We start from the raw sequence: 24,048 nt of genomic DNA, 5'->3' as shown, positions 1-24,048 counted from the left end.
ACAATCATAAATCAAACTTTCACTTTTTAATACTTGGTTGCAAATCCTTTGCATTCAATTACAGCCTGAAGTCTGGAGCATAGACATCACCAGACGCTGGGTTTCATCCCTGGTGATGCTCTGCCAGGCATCTACTGCAACTGTCTTCAGTTCCTGCTTGTTCTTGGGGCATTTTCCCTTCAGTTTTGTCTTCAGCAAGTGAAATGCATGCTCAATCGGATTCAGGTCAGGTGATTGACTTGGCCATTGCATAACATTCCACTTCTTTCCCTTAAAAAAACTCTTTGGTTGCTTTCGCAGTATGCTTCGGGTCATTGTCCATCTGCACTGTGAAGCGCCGTCCAATGAGTTCTGAAGCATGTGGCTGAATATGAGCAGATAATATTGCCCGAAACACTTCAGAATTCATCCTGCTGCTTTTGTCAGCAGTCACATCATCAATAAATACAAGAGAACCAGTTCCATTGGCAGCCATACATGCCCACACCATGACACTACCACCACCATACTTCACTGATGAGGTGGTATGCTTTGGATCATGAGCAGTTCCTTTCCTTCTCCATACTCTTCTCTTCCCATCACTCTGGTACAAGTTGATCTTTGTCTCATCTGTCCATAGGATGTTGTTCCAGAAATGTGAAGGCTTTTTAGATGTTGTTTGGCAAACTCTAATCCGGCCTTCCTGTTTTTGAGGCTCACCAATGGTTTACATCTTGTAGTGAACCCTCTGTATTCACTCTGGTGAAGTCTTCTCTTGATTGTTGACTTTGACACACATACACCTACCTCCTGGAGAGTGTTCTTGATCTGGCCAACTGTTGTGAAGGGTGTTTTCTTCACCAGGGAAAGTATTCTTCGGTCATCCACCACAGTTGTTTCCCGTGGTCTTCCGGGTCTTTTGGTGTTGCTGAGCTCGCGGTGCGTTCTTTCTTTTTAAGAATGTTCCAAACAGTTGATTTGGCCACACCTAATGTTTTTGCTATCTCTCTGATGGGTTTGTTTAGATTTTTCAGCCTAATGATGGCTTGCTTTACTGATAGTGACAGCTCTTTGGATCTCATATTGAGAGTTGACAGCAACAGATTCCAAATGTAAATAGCACACTTGAAATGAACTCTGGACCTTTTATCTGCTCCTTGTAAATGTGATAATGAGGGAATAACACACACCTGGCCATGGAACAGCTGAGCAACCAATTGTCCCATTACTTTTGGTCCCTTAAAAAGTGGGAGGCACATATACAAACTGTTGTAATTCCTACACCGTTCACCTGATTTGGATGTAAATACCCTCAAATTAAAGCTGAAAGTCTGCAGTTAAAGCACATCTTGTTTGTTTCATTTCAACTCCATTGTGGTGGTGTATAGAGCCAAAAAAGATTAGAATTGTGTCGATGTCCCAATATTTATGGACCTGACTGTACATGGATATAAACAGAGCTACTGCTCTGGGTGACTGATGTCTACAGACTGCAGTGACACTGAAGCTGCTGTGTTGTTGAGGTGTTTTCATTGGATTCTCTGTAATGGGCCTTGACACAGAGACCTCTCCCTACAAGTGGTCTGTTCCGTCCTCTACCATAAGAGAGAGCAGAACACATGCCGACCCTCTCCAAACAGCTCCATTTCTTAGAAGCTGCGGCTTTTAATTGAGTAATGCCCAGAGACATGTGGGCCCTCCTCACTCAGGTTGTATTTAATGGTGTATGGCTGACTGATAGCAGAAACCCTGGCTCATTCTCACCTCACCTCAGCCCCTCTGGGAGAAGCAGGGAGGGAGGGAAAGCCCTGGTAACAGGCTGCAAGGCCCATTAACTAATGACAGAGTGGGTGAACAAGTCCTCTTTTACAAGGAAACCCCGATGCTAATTACTATGAACTCTGATAGTGCAGTGTGTGGGCAAGCATCTGTCTTTGAACATATCATTGGCAGTTAAATCATGACAGATTGCGGACTATCTGATTCTATGACAATTTAAATGTGTGCAACCCAACATAATTCAATTTGCTGGATGATGGTGACCCCACTATGTTGATAAACACCTGATATGATTTAAATGTGAAGCCCTAGATCCGCCATATCGCATCATCAGGGTTGGGAAGGTGACTGAGACACCCTCACCTTCACATGAACTGCTGTGCCCTTCAGCGAGGAAGTTAACACTCAACTCTTACAATGGAGATGCTGAGGCCAGCAGCAGAGAGTCATTGTGCTAGACAGTTCCCAGGTATAAATTACTGAACAAAATGTGTTATATGACTACATAGGGAAGCATACTTTTAGTTTTACAGAGCAATTGGCCTTCAGAGTAGAGAAGAACTTGCTAAAATGGCCTAATTTTGTGCCAGTGCATGTCAAATGCCAGCAATGAAGTGAACTCCACACACTGAAATGGCAATTTCAGTGGGTGCAAACTGATTTTATTCTCTCCTGCACCCCATCAGTAAATTTGTAGCTCAACATCCTTCGTTAAAAGGGCAGCACAGCTCACCAAGCATGGAGCACAGTGACATTTTAAGATTATTTTTGGATTTTTTTTTTTTTTTTTTTGGTCTAACCCTGTTTTAGTGCAAATGCTTGTATTCCAGACTATTTTCATGCCTTTGGCTGGTATATTTGCTCAGGGACTCCAACACGGCACAAACACATTTTAAGTAAATGTGACATAAAATTACTTAAATATGTGTTGAAAAAAACATAGCCTATGTATTGGGAAAAATGACATGCATGTAGAGCTGTAACAATTCCAAATGTTGATAATGATAATAATGTAATAACACAGATAAACAATGCCTCTCTATTATCATAAAACATTTTTTCTAACTGTATCCCGCCTTGTCATTTTTGTTGCTAGGGTCAAGTGCCAACAACTAACAATTGAAATAATAATAAAAATATATAGTCCGACCAATAATCATTTATATAATTACAATTTGGCATATCTAAATAAAATCAACAATTACCAGTCATACGCCTTAAGACCTTAGCTAAACAAAGAAAACGCGATTATGTAAAACAAATGGACAATGATGTAATAATTGTTACAGGCCTACATGCATGTGCAAATATATATGTTGTACTATATAATGATAGATAAACATCACTGACCGACCAGCTAACTTCAACATGAATATATTATTTACTTTTTGTCAACAATGTCAACCAGCACAACTGTCACCCAAAAAACATTCTCAATAGCAGCACATCATGCCAGCTGAAGTGCATCACCGAAACGGCTACTACAGATTTTACAGACTTGTTTGTTTCCCCAAATCAATCAAGAAAAAGGCGACACTCAAGTGGTAATAAAATAAAAAAGAATCAGCTCATGTCTTGATCATTTCGGTGTGTTTATTTACAACTATTTGACAGACAAACTGCTGATGAGTTTTCATGTTTTCAAAGCCTTAATCAGTGCTCTTGTCTAGAGTGCCACCTTTTGCTGAATTTGTTTTGGGTAAACAAACGCATTGGCATTTTAATTAGTTGTTGTTGTGCACTATATCACGATATTGATATGGTATCAGTGATATGTTACATGATACATGATACAGTATGGTTTCATGTAACAGCTGAAGCGCTTAGCTGCTTTGTTGCATTATTAAATTAATGTTTAAGGTGCATCTGTGAACTTTCTTCTTATGCTGAAACCTGCTGCTATCTTATACATAGTATGTGTGCGGGAGGGTGTGTGTTGTCTGGGAGGGATGGGAGGGTGTCAGTCAATTACCTGTATCCCAAAATACATGTGCTGTATATGTAAGTGAGTGAGTGGGTGTGGGAGAGAGAAAAGAGAGGGTGAAATGTATGTAGGGGATGGGGGGTGTTTGTTTGTTACATATTTTATTTATTATTTATCTTTTTAAAAGCACTGATCTGGAGCGGCACCTTGAATTTCGTTGTTTTAATACACTGTATTCATGCAATGACAAATAAAGCTTGATTTTTTTTTTTGACGAGATGTTACATGTGAAAGCAAAGTTTGGTAGCAATGAATGGCACGGAGGTTTTGTAAAACTGAGTGGCAAAAGAAGATCATTTCATGTAGCTGCATGAACTACGATATTCACCGGGAGGCTCAGTTATATAGCTAATTAGGTTGGTTTGCATAAATGCCTGTATAGAAGTTTGTGTCATATTCTGCAAGAGCATTGTGCTAATTATGCTTCATCAGTCTAAATATATTAGCTCAATCTTCAGATGGATTGCAGATCTCTGCCCTCATACTGTACATGCTCACATAACCTCTGGTCCTGAAATTACCACAAATCTGGCTGTCATGCCAAATTCTGATCACCAATGCTGGATACCCCAGGCTTTGATAGAGACATGTAATACTATGCATACAGCTCTTATGTCATTTTGTTGATAACAACACAGACAAAGGAGGAAATACTACATGAAAAATTACACTTTCTGAGCATGAACACTGCAGCACTAGACATAGAAGCCTTCTGAGACAATGTGTGGGATGATAACAAAGAAGCAATTTGTAATAGATATCATCGGCAGAGGTCTGTAAAACACTGGCAGGTAGGTCTTTGCTGTGTGGGTACAAAATATTATGCAAAAGACAAATATGAAGGGGATATAAAATCCTGTGAAATAAAGAAAAAGTCATGCTTTTTGCAGAAGTGTAATGGAAGCCATTTAAGCAGTCAATGATATTCCCCATCCTGCCCCCTCTCTGTTCAGCCAACTTCTTCCAAGAGAAGAGCATATCAAATGGGCTTTAGTCTCAACAGCTTAGAGGCAGAACAAGTCAAACATGCCCTGCAGAGAGACAGCTCTGTGTCAGAAATCATACTCAACCAAAACCAGGCCTTTAATGTAACTAACTGCTCACACGGACCAGAATATTCCAAATCTGAAACAGCCTCTAACTTCAAATGTTTTATATTGTGTATTTTTAATTTGATTAGCTTTTTAGTTTTCCGTAATAGTTTTTTTTCAATTACATTGGTAAATCAATGCAGTTTTCTTATCTAGCTGGTTTGACAGAATTTCATCCATGACCTCTGGCAGTACACCAGGCATGAGGACAGAGGGGGGAAAAGATGGATGGAAGGATGCTAGACAGAGGACAGGTGGAGATGGAGGGAGTGGGCAGATCCCATCCTCCCCGGGATATGTGTGGGTCACAAGCCAAAGAGATGCTGCAGCCCAGAAGGGAGGGTAGCTCTACCTGAGTCACTCTGACATCTCCTGCAGGTGCTGGTTTCTGTGGGGTTCAAATTACACATTTTTAAACGGGGCAGAGTTATAAGAATCAGCATGAACACCAAACATAATGCAGTATGACGGCTGGATTTGACTAAAGGTGCAAAATGTCGGAGCTCAAGTGGGAAATGTGGGATCTCTGTGTCGCATGTGGCCACAAAAAACAACAGTCTATTACGTTTTTTTTTAATGTATTGTGGGGCGTGCCTAGTCCAACTGAGCTTGATTGAGACTCGCTGCTTCATTAACATTTCTTAGCAGAGTATTTACTGCAGCTTTAAATGGCCATATACTCTCAATTTATGTGCTGTTATACAATGAGTCTACAAAGGACAAGCACAAGAATGCAAAGCTCATATCATTTGTATATTTACAAATTTATTTAGAAAAGGAATGAGTCTTTAATATTTCTCAATAATCTCAAAATGCACTTACACCCTAAAACACTCCCTCTGAGAAGTAACAACAACAAAAAAGCATACCCTGGCCTGAACTCCTCCCTTTCCCTGCAAAGTCTCTTGACATTAGGACTGCCATTAACAAATATTTTCATCATCGACGAACCTGCCGATTATTTTCTCAATTAATCAAAAAACGTGAAAAATGGCCTTCAAAATAGTGGTCACTTTAGTTTGACCAACAGTCCAAAGATTTACAAGAAGTTTACAATGATGTAAAAAAGAGAAAGGCAGAAAAAGGAACCATCAAAATAACTTTTCTTTCCGTGTACTAATCATTGCAGCTCTACTTGATGAGGTATTTTTGTATATCCTGTGACACCAGTGTGTCAAGTGACATACCAGACCACTTCAGTTACACAGCACTACAGGTTTGCTTTGGGTACATTTGTTATGATAGGGGGTTATGGCATTGACCTATAGATTTGACGTCCTCGCTGGGATATGAAATTCAGTGAGATTCAGTATCTGCGTAAGTTACTTTGTGAGTCAGCCGGTCCTGCTTGCAGTGTTAAGCCTGGGGTCACGGCCTTCCATATCTGTATCAGAGAACTGTTACAACACTCACAATGATCCTACATACAATCACACACACACACACACACACACACACACACACACACACACACACACACACACACACACACACCCAGTACCCACATCTGAGTCACACACATTGTGCAGTAAAAATGCATAGTTGCACTCAAAGGCATGTACAAGTAAGCAGGGAAATACACATTGGTGCAAAGATATGCGGACACAATTATATGTATAAAAACAGGAAGAAAAAAAAAGGAAAGTAAATATGGAAACTGAGGTGTGTGTTGGTGAGTAAACAAACACAGTCAGTGTCTGGGCTTTGTGAAGATATGCTTATACCGTAAAGCACCTCACACGGCGAGGAAGAGCATCAGAGAACAGCACGCTGTGAATGAACTGCTCTTATCAGCCACGTGCAGCTTCGCACCACTGGAGGGAAACTAGTAAATATCACATGCCTAATTATAAACAGACACACTACTTGCCTCAACTTCCACAATATGTCTTTCATCTCACACTGTTGCTCCTTCAATGAAATCATTAGGGTGAAAAACACAATCAAGAATTCTGAGATTCCCTGGGGCTGCTGTTCCACAATATAAAACAGTGATTAAAAAGTGATGAAATTCCAGCTGTGGCCTTATTTGTTTTGAATTAGGAAATTAAGAATTTCTTGAGGAGTGGCCATGAGATGTCAACACACCTTGACTGAAGCACCAAATAAATAATGGAAGTGATAAACAAGACTGAAGAATTGTATGAGTGTTTCCTGAAACACATCCTGCAAGAATACTGTGTAGCCTCGGGCGCTGAGAGCTCCACCCTTACTGCTATCAATACCTGACATCATTTGTTCTACCAGAAATTCCTCTCTTAATTCTCAACTTTACTTTGCCACTTGCTTTCCGTGGGAGGAGGGATGTCAAGCATGGCAATGATTCACAGAAAAAGCAGGAACAAATTGCAAGAAAAACAACAAAAAAACGTAGGCCGTGCACATACAGTTCAAAGTCAAATGTCATGAATGAGTCACTAAACAGCCTGATGAGAAGAGTACAGTCACACGAGGTCACAGAAGTGTGTCGAGTTAAGCGATGCAAACAAATCTTTGGAGCCAGAGAGAAAAGAGGAAGGCTAGAGGGGGAGAGCGGCTGCATGTGGCTGTAAGGTTGAGGATGCAGACGGTTTCAGCGGTTTACACCCTGCTCAGGCTAACAGGAAGTGCTGCAGCTCCACAACAGCTAGCTGGAAGTCCTATTGTGTTACAGAGTTTTCTAAATAGGTCAATGGAAGATTGTATTATTGTTTGCATGAGGCTATGCGTTGTCAGTTGTAAGTTTAAACACTGATTGCATAACCTTTAGCATCATGCCGCTTTTATTGCCTGACTGCCCTTTACTTATTCACATGTAGGAAGTGTTGTTTCCCTTTATGAGGACACACATTACAGTACAATAACAGGTACATTTAATTATTTTAAACACCAATGAAAGAGCCCTTTCTGTGTGCTGATCTAACTACATTGTACGTCCATGACTACACTCACCCTCCTTCCTGCCCTTCTCTCCTAATGAGTGGACAGGCAGACAGGCTCTGGCTCCAAGCGCAGGTCAACAACTTAAAAAAGAATCAACGGTGGAAAAGTGGGTCATCTTCTCCTGATGTAGAAACACACGCTCATACACTTGCGCTCTTAACACCGAAATGGATAAATGCTCCTTTAGGTGCCATCAATTGAAAGATGTGGAATGTATGATGCTGCCAAGTCACCAGGGCTCTTACCTATTGACAACAATGGACATGAGTGTGTCATTATGACATTTGAATTTGTGTGTAATGTCAAATAAACTAAATACAAACTGACAAAACCACCGTATGTTTGTTCTTCCATCTTTGTTAGAACTAAAGAATTATAGAATATACCTACAATCCTCTCAAAGTTAAACCCACATTAAACCCCAAACTTAATGCAACTCTTTTAATGCCCAGCCGTGAAAAAAACAACATAAAGACCAAAACATAACCACAACCTCAACTGTAACCCTTATCCACAAAGCCCCGAAATAAGCCAGCAACTAACCAATACACAATGCAAATGAATGCTTGTACAGTGTACATAGACAAAACCCCACTCAGAATAACCCTATAACAGAACAGCATGTAGGTCAACCTGTGGTGAGCTGATCTGCCCTGATCCATGTTGTGTGAGCAGCCAAAGCTTTAGACTATGTTCACACTACTGTACTACTGATGTAGCACACCAGACAAGATAGTAGCCCTTGCTATTTATGGCCTAAATTACAGCTGCAACAGACAACAATGTCAAAGCACAGTCAAAATTTAAAGTTTTGCATTCAGACTATGTAAGAGTATATACTCTTACCAAAAAAAACTTATTCTGCTTCAATTACGGCAATTGTAATCAATGCATCATCTTAGACCTATATCCACTGCTCATTTGGCCACTGCTAATTGGCCTGTGAATTACCAAATAGCTTTGTGCAGAGATGCACACATGGACAGCAGACACACACACACACACACACACACACACACACACACACACACACACACACACACACACACACTTACCCAGAGCCAAGCAAAGTCCCTGCACATCTCATCTTATTCCCTTCATAGCACAGAGAAAAGAATCAAGTGCCACAAATGCTCCTGTTCCCGCAGAGGCCAGTGGCAACTCTCAAAGCTTTTGCTGCTTCCAAGCCTCCTGCCTGCGCCTTATCACTCTCTGCACATATCCCTTACTCTGCTCACTTTTTCTTTCTTACTTCATCTCCTTTCCTGTCTTTCTCTCTTCTTTTCTTTTGCTCACTCTCTTTCTCCTCCCTTGCTCTCTGATCTGTCTTTTTCCCTTGTCCAGCGTCTGCACAATGCACATCAATTATTCAGAGGCAGTCTCCCGGTTTCTCAGGCTTATCCAATCAGAACTGGGCTCTGCACTAATGGGCTCCTGCTGTACCTGCTACCGGCTCCAACACACTCTCGAGACTGCAGGGGGGAGGAAGAGAGAGGGGGGGGAGAGAAAAATATACAGAGACAGCCGAGGAGAAGGGAGGATGAGAGAAAGAGATAAAGACAGCGAGCCGACGCAGACAAAACAGAAGTAGAGACAGAGAAGGCAAGATATTGCAGTGCTTCTCACCTCTGTCGTGAGGTGCTGTTATTGATGTGCTCTGCCTAGTCCGTCTAGTCTGTTTTTCTAAGCTGCCGTCACACACTTAGACAGTGCACACAGAAACACACATGCACACATGCATAATCCGACAATGTGACTGCCATTTTCAGGAAGGGCAAAAAAAGAGGAAATAACAAAAAAAAACACAATGAAAGCTCAGATTGCAAACTTGCATAAATGGGTGGAGCTTAGAATGCTGTGCAAGCTGGCTGGAAGTCAATGCATGAGAGAGGAAGTGGGAGAAGAAGAAAGTATGAGATGTAAAGATCACTCTATTAAGGCAGACAAATAGTAAATTATCCGCCCTATGACAGAGGGGATTCTAACCTGAAAACACCCCCTTGTCTTTATCATAGGCCACTTAGTAAATCCAACTAACAAGACACATCAGAGACTTGCAGAATAGCTGAGTGCCACTGAATTAAAGAAGAGGCAGGATGAGGGTGAATCTGAGTTCATATTCTCCTCGCCCGCCACTAACATAACCTAACATGGTGAGAAAAATAAATCTGGATGAATTAGCAGGAAAGACCTAAACTGTCATTGTTCTCTCTCTCCTTACCTAAATGCTGAGATGTGCTGTGCAGCCGAAGAGCGGGAAAGCCCACTGGCTTCGTGACAGCAGAGGGAAGTTGGTTTTTGTCTGACAGACAATCAGTCATCAACGGTTTCACAAACGTCCCATGCAGAATTGAAAGACACAACGGAGGCATTGTTGGACAGAAATATAACTTGAAAAGGGTGTAGCTAAAGCCCCTGGGGGGTGATGTGTGATAGGGGGGGTTGAGTCCTGAGGTGTGGGTGCCAGATCAGTCAACCCTGAACAAAAGGAGGATTTAAATCATTTGCTCATCCAGTTTTGACAAGAACAAACACTTCTGTGTTTGGATTGTAACTGCACTGCCAGCTCAGCTTGGATTTTACCTAAATGAATTTACTTGCAACTGTGTAAACCAAACCAATTAAATAGCAAGTGATAGAGGACCAAATCAGCCAGAGGCAGCAAATGCAGCTACCCAAATAAGTATTTCCCCATGAGCTTTATTTCGATGAACTTAAGAGAGAAGTTCTGCAGGTGGTTTTGGGTTGCAAAGGGGTTTCATCTTAGGCGAACCATTGGAGAGTGTCAGAGAGGCCCGCCTGCTAAAAATAAACCCTATTTCCTGTTAATAATTCAGAGCGCTGCTCTTACTCAGCAGTAATTAAATATAAAAGTCTGTAAGGTTGATTGGGTCAGTAACAAAGGATGTCTACACCTTCCTCTAGTTCTACACACGCAGCTCAAATTTGGAACGAAAGACGGGGTGAGAAAATCAATCAAGTAAAAGTAAATTGAGACAGATAAGTGGAAGACATGTCAGATCGTTGTAGGCCAAAGGAGGAGAGAGAGGATGTGTGTGTGTGTGTGTGTGTGTGTGTGTGTGTGTGTGTGTGTGTGTGTGTGTGTGTGTGTGTGTGTGTGTGTGTGTGTGTGTGTGTGTGTGCGTGTGTTAGAGCTGGGCCATATGGGAAAAAAATCAAATACCACGATATTTTACCGATATGTTACCAAATACATTGATGACGATATTGCGGCGAGTACTTATTTTCAGTTGCACTTGCTTGCTGAATTATGTGAGTTATGAGTGGGTGAAGTATTTTTCGTGAGCGCTGTGTGTGTGTTTGTGTTTTTCACAGGACATGGAGTCAGTTACAGCCACACCCTGGACGTTTTCTGTCACTGTTGACACAGCAGAGTGGCTGTTTTCCTGAGATCATGCTCTGTGAGCTCTGTTGACTGACCAAATGCTGACAATTCTTCAGTTCTGCTGGGACAATTTCTTTTTAATGTCAGATGTGAGTGGGTGGGGGAACTTATAAACCACCCAGAACAAAGCTAAGCTCTTTTCATCATATTTCCCCAGTTTCTTTCTCTTTTTTTTTCAAACACTTAAATCAGCTGAAAAAGAGAAACTAAAAACATTAGTTTACTATTAGTTTAAAACAATTATCACTTGTGTAGATGCTCTTTGACCACGATGATGAGCTTAATCTTCTGATAACATGTGATGCCAATGCCAACATAGATCACTGAAGTATTTTTTCTACAGAAAAACAAGCAGAAACCTGACTTAAATATTAAAGTAGGTTTCTAAGAACATAGCGATCATTCCAGGGAGCAGCTACCTTTAATCCGGAACGTGTCAAGTCATGTTGAAAACATAATACACAAACTGAGTCACACTTGAGATTTACTATCTATTTTAAACATAACAGGAGGGGACACTATCGAGAAGAGGCAAGACAGTAGAAATAAAGAGGATAACTTGTCATAATGATAATGCTGTAGGTTTATTATAGGAGCTTATGCTTCATAAAGAAAGAGAACAAACTGTTGTGAGCTTGGTGACGAGAGTGGCAGATTCACTGAGGAAGGAAACGGTAAAACCCTTGATAGATTAAGTGCGTAATCTGATTTGGTGTCTGCTGAACTTCTCAGTAGTAGCCCAACAGCTCAGAGTCTATTAGAGTTTTTTGTGTTTGTATGACAGTGGCACACCTATTATCTAATGAACCTCGCAGTTGGAAGTCATTTTGTAGCAGACTACAGATTATTACGGGGGGAAAAAAACAACTCTAAGAAGATTTAAAAATGGACTATGCATTTTAAACACTGGATTTGAAAAAGAAGCAGCGTTCATTAAGTGTACAGTAGTCTCGCATTGCCAGACCTATAATTATGAATTGTAGTGACTCCTACAAATATCTAAATCTAAACGTAGCTATGCTAGTTGCTAGTATGCTAACAGCGTTAAAGCTGAGTATCCTCGCTGGCCCTGAGAGTTAATAGTGCTAATGCTAGCTCGCCTAAAAGCAAATAAATCTCTTTACTGGTTGATTCCAGATTAGAGCAACATGCTAATCCCTAAGGCCTCGCAGCAGGGTCACAATCTCCAGACAGCTCATCAGCAGCAGTGTGCTGTTGCTAAAAATCTCTTGAATGTGCTCAACATGTCTCACAGGGCAGCACTTTTTATGTTGGGAGAGGTGCAACCTTAGGTATTTGTAGTTTGCTCATGGGTTCTCTTACTTGGAGTGAAGAGGGTTAGAGAAGAGGGCTGACAGACATGCTAGATTTATCTATAAATGCAAGATTGGATTCTTTTTTCTTTTCTTTTTTACTGTAGATCTGTTCATCCTCTAATATCCCATTTAATGACTTACTGGAAGTCATATAATACTTTGTTTGGTGATTAATTTCTAGTAAATTGTCTGCCTGCCTCATCATCTAGATCAGTATTCCTCAAAGACTGGTCCACGGGTAGATTCTGTAAAATATCATGTTTTTATTTATTATTATTTATGTTTAATAAACGCGTATGTAAATTGAAACATTATTATTTGAATTGGCTGTTTTGCTGTATTGTCGGACTTGAGCAATGAAGCTGACCGTTTTGCAACACAACATCCAATTTACATGACAAATGATCAGCGTCACATTTGACGAAAATACGGAAGGATTAACGTTTACGATTATATGCACACCATTCTTCCCATTAATATGGCAACAGAGACAATGAGTGAGTAAGCTATTTGTAAAACTGTCATTAATTTGGCTGTAATTTGTAATATATTGTTGAAGTAGGAAGCCTATTGGTTGGGGGATATTTTGGCAGCAAGACAGATGGTCCATAAGTTTTTTTTTATTGGGTAAGTGGTCCTTGGTCTGAAAAGGTTTGAGAAGCACCGACCTAGATCACCTGGTATTTGCACACGCTGTGCAGCAATGACAGCATTTTGTAGTTGTAGTGAGAAATACACACGTCAACTTAATTTTGCAACTACTCAAGTTGTCAAACTTAAAAAAAAGTAGGGTAACAATAATTGCTTCATCAATTTCCTCTTTAACTGATGCTCTGAAAGAAAGCGTCAGTGGGATTGATCTGCAGTCTTAAGAGTCTGCCTCTTCCCCTGAGGAGCCCGCAGAGAGCATCCTAGACTTCTCGGCCCTCGTCTGGCCTCTCAGGTGTCAGATTCGCAGCCCTCTGTCGCCATGTAGGCTGTATGAAGATTGTGCTGAGGCAGCACAATAAACACACATTCATGCACACGGACACGGACACACACACACACACACACACACACACACACACACACACACACACAAACAAAGACATATGACCATACAGACAGAGTTAACAAATGCTTCGTTCTCTGCATCTTTGTTTATGCATTTGTGTGAGCTCTCAGAGTTTGAGTGTGCATCACATCTCCTCTGTCGCCCTCCCGTCTGCTTTCTCAGACAGACGTCCTTGTGCGGGAGGTAAGACGGATGCTCAGTGAGTAAGATCTGCCCTGAGTCACATCTGCCTCCCACCCTGACAGCCTGCCTGCCTAGTTTGATGACTGGTTACCCCCCCCGCATAATTACACTACAGTTCCCATTTGTCTGCTGTGCATAAACAGCTCTTCCTGAAACCCAGTGCTGTCTTCTATTAGATCCCAGAACCATCAGCAGGCCGGAGGATGATTCAGTCGAGCCCAGACAGCCAGCCAGTCCGAGCCATGCCTGGACAACAATCACATTATCCCAACACAGGAACACAGACAGAGGGAGAAATACAGCAATCAATATTGTACACTGACGTCTGTCTGACCACTTAAGTTCCTCCCAACAAGACACTTCCCACCACAAATGAAAGAGGATATTCAGCTTGAGCAAATGTTCATATCATAGGACCATGTGAGCAAAAAAACTGCAGAAACTAATACATTACTGCCTTCAGCATATTCAGTTGCAGCACATTGCAGCTCGTATGAGGAATTATGGGATACGATTACAAGCGTTACTGTTACAGCAGTTCTTGTTATAAAACAGTGACATATTCGCCTTGTCAGAAAAACAGAGGAATCACAGAGTTTAATCAAAATATTTTACTCTCACTTCTGCCACTTATGTAACTGCCGAACAAAGGTTTATCTGTGTTTTGACTGGCTGGCTACGGCTTTGTCAGGTCTCTGTCACGCAGAGTGAGTGGTCCAGCACACATCAGCGACACCTCCCCAGCCATCCATCTCTTTCACTCTTTCCTCTCTCCCGCCTCTGCACATTTCACTTTGACAAATGTACAACAGGCTGCTCCTGCAGGACTGAGGGAGGAGGGGAGGGGAGGTATAGATCAGGGGGAAATTGGATTTGATAGATAAATGTCTGAGGATAGCATTACTGCTCGCTCTTTCTCTCTCTCTTTGTGTGTGCTTCGTGTGTGTGTGTGTGTGTGTGTGTGTGTGTGTGTGTGTGTGTGTGTGTGTGTGTGTGTGTGTGCAAATATGCACATACAAGTGTGGGTTTGTGTGGAAAGACTGTTGAGTAGACTGTTTTTGTGAGGCTACCACCCGGACTGCTCATATCAATAGCACATTAATGTTTAATGGGACTAAAAATATCTGACATTATAATGCTCTATGGGCTTTTTGTGTGATGTCTGTGGTCGCAGTCGCAAATTTGTAAACCACAGATTCATGGTAACTTTCATTAGTTTTTTAAGCAATGGCAGGAACAAAATAATTTCTGTTTTTCTGTTAGCATAATTATGAGATTATCTGTGTCTTGCTAACAATATATCGTAATGACCTTTATATAGTGCTCAAAACATAATAAGCAGCTACGTTGTGCATTCATGGCCAGAGCAGACTAATCACGACTTAAAGCCATACAGCGATTTGTTTTCATTGTTTTGTTTCATGAAAAAGTGAACAATTGCAGCATGAACAACAATGAGCACTGTCTTGCAACTCAACAGCAGTAAATGGGATGACGTACGAGCATGCATCTGCTGGCATTTTAGTAGAGTGGAGGGTCTTACCTGCAGACTTGGGAGTGAATTTGTCCCTGTTGGCGGCACACACAGCCAGCAACCTGTACCCTAGGTCCAAGTCATACCCCTGCTGAGCAGCAACGCGACTCACCACCTGGAGAAAGAGTGATGGATCATGAGCAGAGCTGTCTGTCTGTCTATCATCCATCCATCTTACACAATACAATAAAATATTGATATTTTACTACTATTACTTACATGAATAATAAATGCTAAATAAACTGTAAGCTATAGTGAAGGACATCTTAATCCTGTTTTAATATTTTGAACCCCTGCTATCATTAAACTTCATTTTTCTAAAGACAGACACTCATTCAATGAGTGAGATTAATGTGGAGTCTGCAGTCTGGATTGCTCCAGTGATCCACAGTCAGGACGAGTCTGATGACTGCATCAACCTCCAAGAGAGGTGAGAGAGCCAAACCACAGCAGCTCTGCAGAGCGAACAGAGTCAAAAGTTATCATCAAACAAGCCCGCTCTGGCCCTAAAATGAACAGAGTTTGTCTTCTGACTAAAGGTTGCCGGTTTAATTACCCAGACAGAGCAGGAAAATGTTGAAATAATAGGTATTGGGATATCCAGCTAAACTAACAAGTCTAACTGTGTGTGTATCGGAGGCTGGTGTAGAAAAAGAGTAAGTAATGTATGTTTCAGCAGAATCCCCTGAGCGAACAAAGGTTAAAAATCCTCCTTTTTTCTTTCAATTTTGAGAAGAATGAATAATAATAAGAATGAGTCATTGTGCTAATGACTTCAAAAAGAGGTTGAACATTTTATGGGACATAAAGCAGGAGCCTCCCTGACTCTAATATAACATTAAAGGGGATGCTGAGTGACGTTAAACAGGACTCAGGAGATAGGGGTAAATCATTATTAGAAGGAAACCCCCTTTGCTTTTGTCTACTAGCAGATGACAACTCCTCTGCTCCCTCTGACCTCAAAACACACATTAGCGTTAACAAGGTCAGCTGGGGTGCCTTTTAAAGAGCCAACATAACAGCTAGCAGTGATCATAAAGTGCCTTTGTTACAGGTAATATGGCTGCTTGAGCACTGAAGGAAAAACTATGGAAATGATGTCAATAAATAGGGTTTATTTGATTGATTGATTGATATAGTCAAGAAACTGTAATATACAATTCTACAGTTAATTACTATAAATGTATTTAAAGCTGCAAAGTAGACATGAGAATTCCAGCGGATAAATACTTAACATAGTTTATTCAACCCAACCATATTATGCAAACAGTGACGATTCTGACAAACGGTCGAATCATGTTGCTGTCAATCGTTTAATTTCCTGCGTGAGTGAGCCTGCATGTAGTTTGCACAAGGCAGGCAGTCATCTACAGAGGCTAGCATAGATTCATCACAGATTTAACAGTGTTTTCAGCTTAATCTCAATCTAAGGACGTACATTCCGGCCCAAATTCCTGTCAATGTGAGAACAGTGCTTTAAGAGGTGCTGGAGGATTACTGGTTCATTGATATTTTGTTTATGTATTTGCAGAAAGAAAACCCACAAATTGTCAAGCAGACACAGCTAATAGTGCAGCACTAGCTGTTATGTCATCTTTTATTTGCTCTGGAGCCGATAGTCCACCAGGGATCGGAGGATGACCTCCACATGTACAACATGCCAGAGGGAACAAGCGTCTCCACATGAGGCACACATTCAGTTTCATTCAGCTACGATAAATCTCAAGGGCTATGATTGATGCGCAGTCATCTTTAAATTTCAGTTCAGCGCTCTGATACATAGTCAGCGAGGTACCGTCACAAAGATAAAATCCTTCAAAGAATAGGTGCTTTCCGACCGGAGGGATTTTTGCAGTTCTTAGAACTAAACGTTCCTAGAACACTATTCCGACAGGAATAATTTCGGGATTTTTAAGTTCCTCTGGCCTCAGTAGCGTACTTTTTTAGCTCCTACTTCAGAGCAGGGTCTTTTCCCTTTTCCCAGGTGTACTTGATTGGTCGAACTTATAAGTCACGCCCACTGCCAACTCGGAACTTGCAGGCAGAGCAACAACCAACAATGGGACATTTTTAACAATTTTCACCATCTTATTCATCATTAAATTCACTTCTGACAACGTTTTAGGCGAGAAATTAACTGTTGCGAAAATGTATACCGAATTGACAATTTGCTTCAGAGTTTTCGGAGTTGAGAAGCTCGATGAAGTGAGGCGACAGCCAGCAAGCGCCTGCCCCGGCCTCTAGCTCGTCGCTCGGCCAGTCTTGCTCAGAGACCTCGCGGTAAGCTGGAGGTCTCCCAGACCGCTGTCGTAAATAAGAGGCTTTTATTTCGCCGTTGACGGTTCGTTTGTTTAAATATCACAACACATGTCCATCATAAGATTAACGGGAACCTGTGGTTAACTGTCTTTTCGGAGTTAAACTCCAGAAGTGTGTCCTGCGGCTTGCCGGCCGTCACACACACACACACACAGTCACACACACACACACACACACACACACACACGTCCACAGCGCAGCAGGCAGAGGCGGGGTCTGTTCCGAGTATAATAAAGCCCCGTCTGTGTTGAGCAAAACATTACGTGAATTACTACGAGAATGGACGGAATGCTGCTTTGTTGTTGTTGTATGTGGTGCTAAGGTCTAGTGACGATGCTATAAAGACCGTTGCCGTGCTTGCGTCACTCCCTTACCCCTCCTTCCAGTCCCTATGGCCACTTGGCCAGTGGGAATGCAAACGGCAAAAAAGATTTTGGGGGAGGGTAGTTCTTAGAACTGCTTAGAAGTGTACTTTTCCTCTAAAAAGTACAAGTACTATCCGGTCGGAAAGCACCTAATGCAAGGACTTGTTGCGTGCAGTAATTCTCCAGATGAGAAGCCGTTTGCTCTCTGAGTCTGATGAAACAATTTAGCTGATGGAAACAGCCCCATGCTGAGAGGGATCTCAGTGGTGGGCTCCATTGTATAGCTCTTTATCAGCCTTTAAGAGGCTTTTATTGTGATTTACACATTAATGAGCATTTCTCTGTTTGCTCACGCTACCACTTCAGCCAGAGACAATGTTCTTTCAGAGTTTCATAGGCTGATCTCAGCGATAGACTCGTGAAACTTTCAATTCTCTGCTTCAAAGCCTCTTTCACACGTGACTGTGTATGTAAGTGTATGTGAGTTTTTTCACACACCTGGTGCAGGCTAGCTCTCTGGGCCTGTGTCCTGATCAATGAATAGTAGCTGGTGAACTGAAAGGCAATAGCCAGGGGTGACAGGCTACCCACAGTCCTGTTCAAGCCTCTTTTTTTAATGTGTGTGTGTGTGTGTGTGTGTGTGTGTGTGTGTGTGAAGCACAAAGTAGAGAGAAGCAGTGGGTGACAAGGACTTTAACCTCTGTCACTGGCCCCTGAGGGCCTGAGCCGCTGCCTTGGATAACTGCTTGATACAAACCTAGTGGGACTATAGCCTGCTACTAACTGGGGACTAACTAACTCAAGGAAAAAAAAAATAGTATAATCCAAATATCAATATGACTATGACATGAATTGTGTTTCAGTTATTGCGCTGTCTAGGTTAACCTAAAACTTTCTTTTTCTTCTCAGTGTCCCAAATCTAATTATTGTGTCGCTCATGTCTCCTAAAAAGTACCTGAAAAATCCAACGAAAACCATAATTACTGTTTGCGTACCGTCAGACATCCCATGAGACTTTGCTCGAAAGGTCGCTGGAAGGCCCGGGGATCTCCACACCAGTCGAGCAACTCTGTGGCCGCTGAGTGGAAGTTGGCCGGGTTCTGTAAGTGCTGTGCAAACACAGAGGAAGGAGACTGCCATTAGAAACAATGGAAAATAATGAGCGTTTTTTTTTTTTTTTTTTTCAGATTAAGTACAAATTGGAAAAACACTGAAACCAAATAGTTTCGCAGTCTTGCGCTCTCCCTCCAAACTGCGTTGATTTAATGTCTTGTGTTTCTGCACAACCCTGTGTGGACCTTGACTCCTTCCAATATACACCCACTTAGGGCTCTGCTGCAATGTGGGAAGAAGATCACACCCATATCAACAATGATGCCAGTGTTTCCTGTTAATCTCTCTTGGCAACACCCAGTCCTCACCCCCATGACCCACACAGCAACCACATCTTTCCCTCCAATCTTCATTCTCTCTCTTCCCCTCATTCATTGCCTGTTTTCAGAATGTAACAGAGCCTTGGCACCAGAAGTCCACTGGCTGGCTTGGCTGTTCACAAAGAAAACAACCTTGGTCCTGGCAACTATGTGTGTAGACTCAATATGCGCCGTTGGTGTGTTGTCTAATCTCTTTCAGTCTCTGTCCGTCTCTCTCGCTTGTTCACTGAGGCCTGAAACAGTTGAGTCTTTTCTTCCCAGTGTCTGAAGGCTACTCAGGCTGGCAGGACACAATAAGCGGTTTTAAAATTGGGCTCCCTTTCTTCACGGCTCAGGAGGTTAATAGCTCTGAAATGGTGCAGAGCTTGTTCAGTCGGCGAGATTGAGCCCACTTGAAAGCATTTATTATTCTCATCTGGAGCTGAAGCGTCTTGTTTTGTGTGTTCTTGAAATGAAGGTAGAACTATTGTCTTTAGGGGGCAGCAGAGGTGAGCGTTTTTGAAAGGGCAGCTTTTTGGCGGTGTGTGACAAAAGGGCTCTTGGGTGCGAACGCGGCCTAACACGTCAGGCCTGGTCCCCGCCCGCAGAGAAAATCTCTGAGCGTTTCCAATGATATCATGAGCTTCAAGAGAGGCCTTGAGTGACTCATCTTTTTTGATGTGAAGATTAGCCATTAAAGAGCTAGCTGTGGATGAAGAGAAGCAGGGAGAGTGAGAGAAAGTGAGAGATGCTCTTGTTGAGTGAGAGGGAGGAGAGGAGCCTCTTCTAGATGAGTGATATAATCTGGCATTATTGCAGGTTGATGGGAGGCGTATCAGCCTTCAGCGCGAGAGGAATCAGAACTAGCACAGCAGGGGCTGTCTGTCTAGATCTGAACTCACAGCTCCTCCTGCTGCAGTGCTTACCACCGACTCTGCCTGACAACCTCAACTCTGGTGTCAGGGGGAGGACAGCAGAGTCAAATAGCTCCGCTGAGTTTTTGGAGGAGGATGGGGCCTGAGCTGTTCTTGTTGATGTTGCTGTTCAGGGTAGGATGAGGACAAGAACGGGGAGGTGGGGGAAGAGGGCTGCTGAGTGGCAGCGATGGGGTTTCAGCAGACAAAGAGCCAGACGTTTAACAGACCGTCCTCTGTGACATGATGGACTGGCTTACCCCTTTTCAGGCCAGCCAAGGATCAGGCTGTTCAGTGCCTACCTGGCTGCATGAAAAACACTTGGCTCTCTGCCAGCAGCTTTTCCCAAACCAAAACAACACCCTGCTGGCAGAGCCGCCACAAGCTCAGAGCTCACTGACTGAATCACTGCCTTTGAAGTCTGGTTTACTACGAATTCTATTACAGCCAGAGCCGAAGAGGAGTATATAAACCAAACTACAATTAGTGCATTTATTAAGCTAGATGTGTTAACTCGGGCGATTTAGGGCTTATCAGTGACGCCTGAGAAAATAATTGAGGAGGCTTGGTGAAGTGAGTAGTGTCAATTCCACCAAATTCTACTCATTTGAGAAAAGCTGACATACTGGAAATAAGGCTTTCCCAAGATGTTTACGTCAAGCACATCGCTCAATGCAATCGAAGTAAAAGCACTGAGGCAACAAGAACCTGTTAAGATAAAGGTTATAATAGTGGGTGCTCAGGAGTTTAGGTGGGGGATTGGGTGGGGGTTTAACAGCAGGCACAGAGAAAAGGGATATGTCACCTCATAATCGCGAACTCAAAGCCCTATCATTCACTCATTCACTGTAAGGCAAGGTGTCATATGGATGTTGGGAGATATAAAGGATCACACCTACATAGCATAAACAAATAAGCCCACAGCCAGTTCTTGTAGACCATTAATCACAGGCAGAGGCAGTAGCCCGGGGTTATGTCTGACTGTGTCTTTCTGTCTGCGAGGAGTCTCCTGAAAGCTGGCAGTCAAGGAAGCATTTAAGCAAAACCACAACAAGGACTGGCATACGTCAAGAGGGTACTTCAGGAACGTGATGTAAGAGAGCACAGGACCAGGGGGAAAGTAGAGTCTGTTATGATGCTAGTCTCTTTGAAGTCTCTTCTTGTTTTCTGCCAGATTTGCGTCTCTCTCTCTCTCTCTCTCTCTCTCTCTCTCTCTCTGTCTCTCTCTCACCCTGTCCAACATGATCTGTGGGACTCGAGCTAATGGCCAGAAAAACTGATGCCCATATAAGGTACTGAAAGGAGAAAGGAGTGTAGGAAAGGAGAGGAAATGCAGATTATTGTATCTTTGCCGCCAGAATTCATGTCTGCATTTTACTGAATGAAGTTAAAGAAAAACTTACAGGCTGCTGCACATGGGTCTTTATACACACCTGTTTGATGCACTGCAGCCTGTCATTGGTCTGCTGGATGTGCCGGTCCATTGATGGTAATGTGTTCATCTTGATGTCTCTACCGGAACGCCATTAAAGTTTCTGTACTCTGTAAAGGAAGCAGAAGAGAAGAGGTACATTTGTTAGAATGTGGGTCACCCATGTAAAGAGTTTGAAGCCTATAAAAAGTCAAACAGCATTTTAGCAGCTTGACAAATTCCTAAACAGGGAATCCAGCTTGTTTATGCACTCATCGAGGGGCTTGATCTGCCTCAAGCACGTGCTTTTGGTAAAGGCATGAAACAAAGATGTTCCACAGCAAAGGACAAACATGAAACTGAAAGAAACTTCATTGCTTTTACCTGTGGAAGAAAAATCAAACACTAAATGCAACCTAAAAAAAGGAGATAAACTGTTATCTCTCTTTAAAAGAAGCACACCTCACAATTAAGGTTATCAGTGAGTCATATATGTATACCAACATCTAACCACAGATAAGGTATAGCTTTACAGCATCTCTTTCTTTCTGTGTATATCTTGTTCTGATCCAACAGGGAGCAGTAACAACAAGAACAATTCCAGCCACACGTACATCACTGCATCTCTGGGAGAAATGGAGGCTGGATTAACAGGTGCTGGTGCTGGTTTGCCAACGAGGCTGCCGTCCCTCACCATCCCTCTCTGTGTTTATCTTCATCAGTTTTGGACCGTCTCACATTCCTCCACACAATAGGCTAACTGAGAGACCACAGGTGGGGGTGGAAGAGAGCCAGGGCTCCAGAAAGCTGCTCAGTACTGATAAAGGGTCCCCCAAGATCCCCTGCTGTGAGAAACAGAGCGAGAGACCGAATATGATGAAAGCATAGTGCTCAGGGAGTTTTCATGTGTAATGCTCAGTCTAGTGGGCTTATCTAAGAAAGACTATTGCAAGTATGCACACTCTTTCTGTCTCTTTCACACACACACACACACACACACACACACACACACACACACACACACACACACACACTTAAGAGCATGTAAACACAAAAGCTTTAATTCTTCACTTTGATTAAGAGTAAAGGTAACACTTCAAAGGAACACTTTGAGAATAAGAGTGTATTACTAATCCTCTGAGCTTAAGCATTACCAGAGCAAAATTACCTCAAGTACAAGTAACATCAGCAGATCCACTGCTCACATGAGTAAGGGGGAATACTGGAGCAAATGTGGTCAAACAGGGGGCAGCCATATGACTCTTCTCAGGTTAAATGGGCATGATGCTGCAGTGGCTGCTGTAAAAAGTCCCTACAAAGCAGCTAACTTTACATTCTGCATGGCTCAAAGGCAATCTGACTGCACATATGACCATAACTTTGGGTGGCCTAATTCTGCTGTGCTGTCTCCCAGCATCCAGCAGATGTCTCCCTCTCCTGCTGCTAACCAGTATGTCTCTTTCACACACTACACCCAAAGCAAGCGGTCCAGAGAGGGCTCCTTTAAGCCCTGACAAGTGCTACAAATCCCCTTCAGCGGCCAGGCAGCTCCACAGACCACTAACAGGGCACGATCCAGCCCAGCGCTGGCCGTCTGACCTTGTGGCTATTGATTAACTGTTTCTCCTCCAGCTCCCCTTCCTGCTGTCCCAACACACCCGCAGCCAAGACCGAAGAGGAAGGAGGGAGATTGGAGGGGGTGGAGAAATCTGCCTCTTTTACCTTTAATCTCTTCTTTTCTTTCTCCTTCCCTCTGTTGTGTTTTCACAAGGTCCAACACACACACACACACACACACACACACACACACACACACACACACACACACAAACACCTCCTCCCAAAAACAGGCAGTGCTTTTGTTAGTCAATGAAAAGCCACGCCCCCAGGTTCTGAAAGGAAAATGAGTGAGGTGGAAATGTGACTGGCCGGTGGCGTTGTAACTGAGATAAGAAGTCAATCCACCTGACTGACTGACTGTCCAGGCTGACAGACGCTTCAGCACCACACCCCCGTTCAGGGGGGAAAATGTGTTGCATAACAGACGATGCTTCAGTGGAAACATGGCAGAAGTCCTCCTCCTGTCCTACATCCTTACCCCTTCCTGTTTACTATCAAAATAAAACCGTAATCTGTCAAATCATCATGGGAACGGAAACAAGTTGAACATTTTAACAGCAAAATTAGACATCGCTGCCTCTACTTCTCCACTGATTACAGCTGGACTGAAGAAAGAACGGTATCAGTGTGTGATTTTTCTTTTCTGCTTCAGACTTTTTGGGCTACTGCTGTTGCTGCTGAAAACAGGCCTCTCTTTATTGTCTTCAAAACATCTTAATCAGCTCCACTCAGCACTGCTTACCAGAGGTGCAAAGC

General features: G+C 42.6%; 1 protein-coding gene across 12 annotated transcripts in view; it reads right to left on the bottom strand.

Moving 5' to 3' along the window:
- Positions 1–24,048, bottom strand: part of zmiz1a (zinc finger, MIZ-type containing 1a) — a 108,693-nt gene that overhangs the window by 14,718 nt on the left and 69,927 nt on the right. For 3 of the 12 annotated variants that reach the window (XM_078272416.1, XM_078272422.1, XM_078272417.1), the window contains 4 exons: positions 21,695–21,803; positions 18,931–19,044; positions 15,261–15,366; positions 5,186–5,221 (listed from right to left, as the gene is read on the bottom strand). In XM_078272416.1, coding sequence (XP_078128542.1) covers positions 5,186–5,221; positions 15,261–15,366; positions 18,931–19,044; positions 21,695–21,763 — 325 coding nt within the window. In that variant the 5' untranslated portion in view covers positions 21,764–21,803. Of the gene's footprint in view, positions 1–5,185; positions 5,222–6,095; positions 6,176–8,810; positions 9,233–9,381; positions 9,544–9,976; positions 10,092–15,260; positions 15,367–18,930; positions 19,045–21,694; positions 21,804–23,394; positions 23,414–24,048 lie in introns of those variants that run through there. The other 9 variants (XM_078272418.1, XM_078272419.1, XM_078272420.1 and 6 more) reach the window with 9 other exon arrangements.

Source organism: Sander vitreus, chromosome 17 (genome assembly GCF_031162955.1).
Source record: "Sander vitreus isolate 19-12246 chromosome 17, sanVit1, whole genome shotgun sequence".
NCBI classification, from domain to species: domain Eukaryota; kingdom Metazoa; phylum Chordata; class Actinopteri; order Perciformes; family Percidae; genus Sander; species Sander vitreus.
Note: the sequence above shows the minus strand (reverse complement) of the source record. Positions and strands in the feature narration are given on the sequence as shown.